Source organism: Hevea brasiliensis, chromosome 2, assembly GCF_030052815.1.
Source record: "Hevea brasiliensis isolate MT/VB/25A 57/8 chromosome 2, ASM3005281v1, whole genome shotgun sequence".
Classification (NCBI taxonomy): Eukaryota; Viridiplantae; Streptophyta; class Magnoliopsida; order Malpighiales; family Euphorbiaceae; genus Hevea; species Hevea brasiliensis.
The window spans coordinates 104020272-104030525 of NC_079494.1; the positions used below are offsets into that span (position 1 = coordinate 104020272).

The 10254-nt window shown below is 28.3% G+C and overlaps 1 protein-coding gene across 1 annotated transcript; it reads right to left on the reverse strand.

The window, feature by feature from the left end:
- Positions 1-1637: 1637 nt before the first annotated feature.
- Positions 1638-9982, reverse strand: LOC110667603 (MADS-box protein CMB1). The gene is made up of 8 exons (XM_021828498.2): positions 9563-9982; positions 6125-6203; positions 5890-5951; positions 5648-5747; positions 2540-2581; positions 2419-2460; positions 1993-2126; positions 1638-1891 (listed from the first exon to the last, which is right to left on the reverse strand). The coding sequence occupies exons 1-8, from the start codon at positions 9745-9747 to the stop codon at positions 1807-1809; spliced, it is 729 nt and encodes a 242-aa protein (XP_021684190.2). The 5' UTR covers positions 9748-9982; the 3' UTR covers positions 1638-1806.
- Between the last annotated feature and the right edge of the window lie 272 nt (positions 9983-10254).

Here is a 10254-nt window from a genome sequence, read left to right on the forward strand (position 1 = left end):
CTATTTGGTATTGCTATTGAAACTGCTATTAAAAAATCACTTTTTTAAATATACTGGTTAGAAAGTATTAAAAAATAATTTAAAATTAAATTTGATAAATTTTACTTATAAGAACACTAAAATAATAAAATATTTTTTTTAAAAATATTTTTTTTAACAACATTTAAAATGATACTTTTATTCAGAAAAATAATTTTGACTTTCTAAATGCAATGCTAAACAGGCACTAAGAAAGAGCCTCTCGAAATCCAATAGCTTCGACAATAATTGGAGAAAAAATGCCATCCTATAACCAGAAAAACTTACAATAAAAGCACCCACATCATCACGCAAAACAACTACAAACTCAGTTACCTTAGCATCACCAAAGGTGGTAGTATCAATATTGCATTTTTTTTTTTCCACCACTTGATTTAATTTTAAAACAGAAGAACAAGAGAAAAAAAAAAATATAAAAAGAGTTACTTTAGAGATTTCACTAAGATATTGCGCACTTTCACTATTACTTTATTGATTGACTAATAGAAAAATACTTTCAAAGGATATCTCATTTAAAATAATATTTAATTTGATTTATAAATTAAAATATTATTTATTATAAAATTATTATTTAATTAAGTAAAAAATTATATTATCTTAATTATTTTTAAAAATATTAATATTATAATCATTTTAATAAATACTTAACTACTTAAAACTATCATATACTCTTTTTAATCATTTTAATAAATTATATTACTTTTAAACGCGCAATAACAAAGCAATTAAATTACCTAACAATTTTGTATTATGAATTTGGGTGTGAGAAATGTTTTGAGTATAATAACAAGTAAATTGAAGAAATTGAGTTTAATAAATCAGTAGCTTTTCAATAAGTATTTTTTTTTTTAAATTAAGTTGCCTGGTTTTCATTTAAAAATATGAAGAATAATATGATTTAATTTTTTTTTATTGGCTCTACTAGGTTAGAATTCATAGATTTTATAATTTAACGAATTAATTAAGAGCTCATGGAACGCAATTGTATGATTTTGGTACACCAGCTGCAAAAAAAGACAAATGAACACGATTATTTAGGAGATGAAAAGGTTGGCTGTTCGTGTCATAACAGACACGATACAACTACAGTTAACAGAGGAGTCCTTTTGAATTGTCATATAAAGCATGCGTCATGGCCCATGGCAGAAACGAACATTCTAAACAAAACACTGTTATACAGCCAATGAAAAATAAATTCCATTTCTCATCACCACTGAAAAGCAATCTGGGTTTTCAGCATCTGCCCTAATATCTTCTTTTTTTGTAATAATAAAGGGAACTTAGAGTTTAATCTCTAATAATTTTTTTTTTATTTTTTAATTATTCCAATTTTAAATTTATTCCAAACACATGAATTGTGTTGTAAAAACTTTTGACATTTGACAGATCAGGCTAAATTATCTGAACAGAGCACAAAAACAATTTACGTTATCTGATAAAGAGCATGCAGCAAGTGAGCAATAATGGCCGAATCCACAGAATCCAAAAATAAAAGCAAAAAAATATTCTGAAATACATGACCATAAATGCATTTACAAGTAGATTCTTAAAGCAACTCCATAATAACTTATTAATAAATACAAGCTTGGTTCGCCAAATAATTAGAACAGTGAGAATTTGTTTATTACAGGCAGTTTAATTACTGCTCAAGTGTATCCATAGTTGCCCAAGAAGCCAACATGAGCATCATATATTATACAGTTTAGTGTCTAGTTATTGATCTACTCAATTATTGATTCTATAGAAGTTTCTTGGATTTTCAAATATTTAAAGCATCCACCCAGGCATGAATCCATCAACATTTTGTTCTGTGGTTGCAACAGTCACTTGATCTGTTTCCCCTGCATTGAAACTGCAAATCCAAGAAAAAAAAAATAATAATAACAATAAAGGATAAGAACCTAAATGTAAACATCTTGAACTAGAATTCTTGCTTTGTGAATAGTGAATTACCCAATTCGCAAATTCCTGTTGCATTGCAAGGGATCGACTAAACCATCTGGGTGAGCAGGCTGGCGGTCGTATTGAACAGTACTTTGTTCCCTAGCTTCCCATGATGATTGAAGGGTTGCATCAGTTTCCTCCAACTGTCCATAAGACATGGAAAATTTTACAGATTAAAAAAGTAAGTTAATTGTCATTCGGAAATTCATAATGTGGTTGAGTGTTCAACTCGTGGTGCAAGTGGTAAAGGATGGAAACCCGATTGAAAATAATAGATGATAGTTTAAATCAGCACAATCACACAAGAGGAAGGAAATTTCAGGTTTTCCCAGAAGCAGAAAGCCAGAAGATGTTTCTCGATATCAGACAGGATTCGCAACAAAGATATGTAGAAATTTTCACATGCTCTCCAGAACCCCATTTAAAGGTGCCTACCTTCTTCCTTAATGCATTGTTGGTCTGCAGTAGCAATTCTTCCTGTACAAGAATCAAATTCAGGTGATACTATATATAGCAGAGAAGTAGAAGTAAAAGACGGCTTATGTACAGTACAAACCTTCCTTTGAAGTTCAGAAAGTTGATCAAGCATAATTTGGGTCTGCATAAAGATAGCCAAATGAGTAGTGGTGCATGTGCCAACCGCGATTCACATATAAAAAAAATGTGTTCACTTTTTTTAAAAGTAAAAATAAATTGTTAAAGTATGTATGGGTTCCTATTAAATGAATTTTTTTTTATTGGTATTTTAAAAATTATTAATAAAAATAGAGATTGATGATATTTAACTCACAATTAATTTAATTTCTTGTGCTATTTGATTTCTTGAGCTATTTGATGCACATGTACGGAAAGGAAAAATTTTAAAATAAAATTGTTGTATGTATAATTATGATGAATTTCATGTGAATATCATCATAATCAACTATCTAAAAATGAATTTATTATATTAAATAAATTATCGATAAGGAGAGAATTATTGTGATTGCAAACACGAGTGATAGAAGAGTGAAATAGTAGAATGGTAGAGTGGAAGATAATACTATTACGGGATAGATTAATATTGTAGTATTATGTAAGATAAAGTAAAAATAAATAAATAAATCCCACAATTAAAATTTTGATAATGTTGGTAGTGGTAGTAGAAGTGATCAAGTAATGGTGGTATTTGGTGATGGATAGGGGTAGGGGTGGTGGTGGTGGCCATGGCAATAGTGACGGTAGTGGTAGTGAAAGTGACCAAGCAGGAATGGTGGTGTAATAATAGTGGCAGTGATGGGGTGGTGATTGTTAGACAGTGATAGTGGTGGTAGTAATAACTAGGTAGAGCAGTAGTGGTGTTAGTGATGGATAGGAGTAGTGGTGGCAGCAGTGGCAATAGCACTGGCAATGGAAGTGGCTGGATAGGAGTGATGTTGATAATGATAGTGGCAGCGACCGGGTAGTGATTATTAAGTAGTGGTAGTGGTAGTAGTGGTTAGGTTGGGGTGATAGTGATGATAGTGATAGTGACAATAACAAAATTACGATAGTGGTGATAGTGATAGTAACCAAATAATAATAGTGGTAGCGATTATCAAATGATAATAATGAAAGTTGTGGTGGTCAAAAAATAGTAGTAATAACAGTAGTGGTAAGATAAATGTAATTGCTAGTTATGATAATAAATCCCCAATAAATTTTTTTGGATAAAAACTTTAGTTGAGTTGAGTTAAGTTATTATAATAAATAAAATGAATCAAAACAAATAATTATAATTATAATGAAATTTTTTTATAAAATAAAATATATAATGAAATATGATAATATTATATTATTATTATGTTGTATTATATGGAGGCTCCATTTAGACAAGTAGAGCACATTAGATTAGAGGATAGAAAGAAAAAAAAGGATAAACCTAAATTAACTTGGAGGAGAGTAGTACATGACCTAGAAGCATTAGATATTTCTGAAGGATTTAACCCAAAATCGTTTAGAGTGAAGAAAGCGAATCCATATAGTCGATCACAAATCTTTAGAATAAAGGCTTAGTTGAGTTGAGTTGAGTTGAGTTATTGTATTAGATATAATCTTTATTTTTTTTTCCTATAAAATAGTAATAAATTATATTTATTTTCCAATTCTTTTGAAAAGGAAGAAAAAATCATCACACATTTTCTGTCAACACCAGCACAAACAACCAGTACTATCTTGAATGAATTTTTTTTTTTTTTTTTTTTTTAACTGCAGCACTATCTTGAGTGAATGAGTCTTAGTTGACCACCAATAATATTGGCTTCGATAATACTTACTGTCGTAACAAATCACCCATATCACATCACTTGGCTATTAAAATAACTGGTGTGCATGATTTTTTACGGTTTTGAATTAAATCAAACAACTACATTGCACTGGATGGTATCGAATTTAATTTATTTTATTATTTAAATTTAATTTTAATTTTTCACTAAAAATTAAATTAAAATCATATTGTATCCATATAGAATTAAAATCAAATAAAAAATTATATATATATAATTTTTTAAAGTTATATTACATATTTTTAATATAATTATATATTTACAATATAAATATTTATATGCAACTAAAATTATAATATATATATTAATAATTTTAATTATAAATATATTAAATTACTTTATAATTTTTAATTATAAGTAACTATTATATTTTATTATATATTTAATCTTTAATTATATATGTATTTTATAGTTAAATATTATATAAATAAAGACTAACTAAAAAATATATTAATTATATGATAAACTTGTGTTACTATGTTATATAATATATGTAATTTTAAATTATGTATTTTTTTATTAAAATTTATGTTAATTATGAATAATTAAAATATATATTATATAATATACAGTATACTAATGATTAATTTTAAAACTTAAATGATAATTTAGGTATGATTTTTTATAAAAATAATTATATAAAATTATTTTAAAAATTGAATATTTAAATTAAAATATACAAAACTAGAATTAAGTAACAAGAACTAAACTAAATTAGAATTCAAATATTGAAAAACTGTTTCAAATTGAAACTATATCAAATTTCAAATCAATTTCAATTTCTAAACAGATCTCAAATTGAAAGCGAAACTATACACACCTAATCAAGACTACCTTTCGATATAGTAACTTCTTTTTTATAAGCAGGAATGGAAATTTATAAGGAAAAAATGATTGAAATTACAGCAAGGGGGAAAAACCAGCAAAGAGGAACTTAAATAATACCTTTCCCACTACTATATATCTCTATCATTATTCGAAAGCTCTACGAACAACCAGTACTCCTATGTCTATTCAATATATTTGCCATAGAAATACGATAAGTTAAACTAGAAATTCTAAAATTAGAAAGCAACATAACTTCTTTTTTTTTTTTTTGTCATGTAATATTAAAGATTATAAAAAAAAAATGTTTATCTTGTACATTATAAACTCTTATAAAATTTGTCCCAAGTATTATGTTATTTATTACTTAGTTTAATTTTTAGCAAACTCAAACTCAAATAAGCTCTTAGCTTTATTATTCAAGTTTGTTTAATAATAAAATTATTTGATAATCTAATCAACTTTATACATGCATAGACAAAAGTCTACTAATTTTTAAATATTTTTTTACGACATTAATATATATGAAAAACTTATACCTTAGTTGACCTGATTTTCTTCAATGTGAAGTCAAGCTGTTGTTCAAGCTGCTGAAGCTCCTTTGTGTCCAAATCTCCCAAATCCTCACCATGAAGATTCCTATGAAAATCCCCAAATCAAGTCTACCAATTATTTACATGTGTCTGCAATTCTACTATATATATGTAGAATTATTTTATGAAAAAAAATTGAGTACTTTTTAGTATTATATTCATTCATAAAAGATATGAAAAAACATTACCTCTGTGAACGCTGCAGAACCTCCACTTTTGCTTTTAGCTTCAGATATTCCTGGTAGCAGCGCTGCTTGTAGCAGTTAAATTTTGTTGAAATTCATAATTTGTCAACCAATATAATTAATTTAAAAGACCATTTATATCTAACTTGCCTAGAAAATTATATTATATATATATTGTACTTAACTAATTATGTATTTCAGTATTTGATGGGATCAAAAGAAGAAGAAGAAGCTTTACCTGTGTATCATGCACAGATTGGTTGTCCGCCAATGGTGCATAACTGCATCTCTGGTACTTCTCAATTGTCTTTGCCATGCTGTGAATAATTAATAATGAAAAATATATGTGAATTATAATGAAGATGCCAACCTATCCACGTTAAATCTAAGCAGACTTTCACATAACCCTATGAGAAATATAAAATATATGCCTGCCCCTTTTAGCTATAAATTTGATTTTTTTAAAAGAATTTATTTGATAAAAATAAATTTTATGAAAAATTAAAATTAACTATTTATAATATTTCACGCTTAATCTATATATTAATTTGATATGGATAATTTTATCAAAATATTCTTGTATATTCATTTTATAATTTAGAGGACATTAATTTTTTTTAGGGTCCGTGATTATTCTCTTAACAATATTTTCTCCAATAATCAAACTTGAATTCCCTTTTGGTAACACAATGGACCGCATCCAACACTGCCATGCAGGCCAACTATCAAGCTCCAACAAATATACCTGATTTAAATATTTATGAAAAAATTAAAGTATTTTTTTTTTAAATTAGTCAAATCCAAATGTAAAATTTTAAATAATAAAATGATAAACATACTCTTTTTAACTAGACCATCCTAGAGACTCTCTTGTATAGTTTAATCACAGATAACTGTTTTTAAAAAAATGGCTACTTGGCTATCCGAAGGCTCATACTTTAAAAGAGATAAAATGAAATAGTAAAATGTTATGCTGATATAAATTAATTTTGCTTATTCATCTATCAATTTTATTTCTCTAATGCACCCTCTCATGTGAAGCTTTTTAATTAATAATAATAATAAATCAAGATTTAAACTCTAAAATCTTTTTAATCAAGTAGGAGTGTAGGACTAATGCCAACAAAAAAACACTCAAATTAAAATTTCAAATTTGCAAATGAAAATCCAAAAATATTTATATCTAACATTTATTTTCCTTCCTTCGATAAAATTTTCATTTCCTTTTCCTCAACCCTCTAAAATAGAGAAAAATCTTATAATTTTCTTTTTTTCCTTCTCGTTTTCACTGAAGAGGGGAAGGAATGAGAGGAGATGGAGAAATGATGAAAGCAGGCAAACATAACTCGGAACACTGCTAAAGAAAATCCCGTATGTCATGTCTAGAAGATAATCTCCTTCACCCACCAGTACATCTGCTGCATCTTTAATAAAATAAAAAAAAAAAGGGCTGTACCATTTCTGCTTCATTTTTCCAAAATTTAAAGTAAAGAACAAAGCATCAACCAAATAAAAGACCAGCAGAAGAAAGAAAGAAGATCAAATCAAATAGAAAGGACAATTTTTTATGTAGTTGTTGTTGGGTTCTTTTTTGATGGTTGTTTTCCTTTAGGATCTTGGTTGTTTTCTCTTTTGTCTCTTCTTGGATGTTTGTTCTTTTATTATTAGGTTTTTCACTTAGCATGTCACATTTTATGATTAGATGTATTTAGAGAAGTGTGCTGAATGCTGAGCAGGGCTTAGATAATGTGTTCATATTAAGTTTTTTCTTCATCTTCTATTTAATAAAATTATTTTGGCTGATTAAAAAAAGCATATAATTTTTTACAAGGAAAATTAAACACAACAATATTAATTTCATAATGTTGAGGAGATAGGAGACATGATATTACAAAATATTTCATGAATTGAAGCAAATCTTTAGACTGTCTCTAATATTCTTGTGTCAAACTCATTAAACTTAATTATAGTGGATAACTACTAGCCTATCTTATACATGCTGAAATCTTTTACTTTAAACGCTTTAATATCATATTAAAAACTTTTTTTTCTCAATATTTCCTTTCATGACCTTAACTTGCAGAAAGTATTATTCTTATCTCTCTCTCTCTCCCTCTCTCTCTCTCTCTCTCTCCCTAGCTCCTCCTCTCTTGGCTTAATAATTTCATTGAAATGACTTGACTTCTTGTAAATGAATCAAACAAATATGTAGAACAGGATAAGCACTTGTTTTATTATTATTAATAATGCTGCGTCCTACACTATATACTGTAGCCCCTCATTCTACCAAAAACAACAAAGCCTTTTCTTTCATCAAACACACATTACATAACTTTAAGCTATTCACATCATGTTTAAGACCTCAAAATAGTCGCTTCATAAATTTAATTAAAATTTTAATATGCTTTTTAATAATTATACAGTTTTTCAATTTAAAAAAAAAAGATTAAAAAATCATAAATAATGACCAACATAAGGTTATTTCTACTGCGAAAAAAGATCACCACAAATACCAATTTATCAAATTGAAAATATTTTATTGCGTATGTCATAATCAACATAATAAACAAAACACGATCAACTCCAAACTGACTGAGGTAATTAGTGACCAAAACAACCGTAGAATTGAATTGGTTGAAAAAGTTGCCTTCTATAGCTCCCAAAGCATTCTTAATTAGAGGGAGGAGGCCACATTCTAACTGCTCCTAATTAAAGCACTGATTCTTAGAAGAAGAAGAAGAAGATAGTTTTACTTGAACATGTTGCACTTAATATTTTTCCTAATTAAATCAAATGTGAGATTTTTTTATGTCTTTCAAATCGTGCAAGATTGAAATATTCAGTTTTTTTTTTATTAAAATACAAAAACTTCCTTCATTTTTGGGTTTTTAACTCCAAAAAAAAATTGCAGAGGTTTGTATTTAGTAACGGAATAAAAATAAAATGACATAAATTTCATGCGGTGTCAACTACTGGGTTAAGTTTGCAGCTTTTAGAGACGTGTTCCCTTCTCCTTCTTCATTTTTTTTATTTTTTTTTTCCACCTTTTTTTTGGAAACCTCCATCCATGACCACCAGAAAAGCAAAGTATATATTGTTGGTAACTAAGAAAAAAAAATTGCAACTGGTATACTAGAATTTTATGGAATAATTTAATCAAGAGAATGCCCTCAAAAGTTTCACTTCAAGCGAATCCAACAGCTTCTTAGTCCACGTATGAATTTTAAATCTCAGAAAAGAAACTAATCACATTCATAGCAAAAATCATATATTAATGATACCTTCAGCAGTTCATTTGGACAATTTCTTGCGGAAAAATAGATGAACAGAGGGAGGGAGTAGGTTCTTCTTAATTACTACTCAGATTTCCAAGAAATAGACACCAAAATCACCAGCTAGACAAGAAAAACATGATCAACTAACTAAAAGCATCCTCCAACAAAGACCCTTAGACCTTCTAAAGAGGAAAGGGGGCGAAAATTAGACGAGATCAAAGAAAAACAGAAAATTAACAATCTAGAGTAAAAATTGAAGAATAAAACAAAATAACCCCAAACATCAAGGCAATATCATCTTAAAAGCATCAAAAAGAGGGCCAAAAAGAAAAAAACCACAAAATTTTCCGCTAGATGTACATATGGATGACATGACAATTAAGGGTTGAGACCGTACGTACCTAGAGGTACTGCAGAACTCATAAAGCTTTCCACGATTAGAGAAAATGATAAGAGCAACCTCAGCATCACATAGAACTGAAAGCTCATAAGCTTTCTTAAGCAACCCATTTCTCCTCTTAGCAAATGTTACCTGTCGATTTATCTTGTTCTCTATCCTCTTCAGCTCTACCCTTCCTCTACCCATCTTCTTTAATTCTTTTATATTAACAGAGAACCTGCTGCAGACTGCAGAATTCTTTTTCTCCTTCTTCTTTAGGGCAAGAAACTGGTTCTTCTTTTAAAAAAGTAGGTGGTTAATATCTAGGTATTAGGTTCGCTACAGTATGATAAATGATACCCTTTATTAGGAATAGGAAGGAAAAGATCCAGAAGGGAAAAACAGTGTTGGGTCACGGTGTGCTTTCTAATTAGATGGTAGAATTTCTTCTTGGCTAGAAAAAGCATATATCATAATGTTGGTTTTTGTTTTCACTTTCTTGCTTTTGGCTTTTTTTTTTGTTATTTTATTTTTCCTTCATGGGGAATTGCCGTACGTATTGGCTAGCTCCAGTTTCCTCAATTCGTTTGCCAATCTAAAATAAATTCTAAGAAAAAGATTCTTGAAAAAATAATTCTAAAAAAAAAAATTCGCAATTGATGGTTTTCCTTCCCTCTTATGTTTTTTTTTTCCCAGTAAAATTCTACAATTACC

What these genes read in the sequence shown, in the direction of transcription:
- LOC110667603 (XM_021828498.2), bottom strand. Translation starts at nt 9,747, where the DNA reads ATGGGTAGAGGAAGGGTAGAGCTGAAGAGGATAGAGAACAAGATAAAT. An exon ending in GAGTTCTGCAGTACCTCTAG is followed by an intron (nt 6,204 to 9,562) that starts GTACGTACGGTC and finishes AATTATTCACAG; the next exon opens with CATGGCAAAGACAATTGAGA. An exon ending in ACAATGCATTAAGGAAGAAG is followed by an intron (nt 2,127 to 2,418) that starts GTAGGCACCTTT and finishes TCTTATGGACAG; the next exon opens with TTGGAGGAAACTGATGCAAC.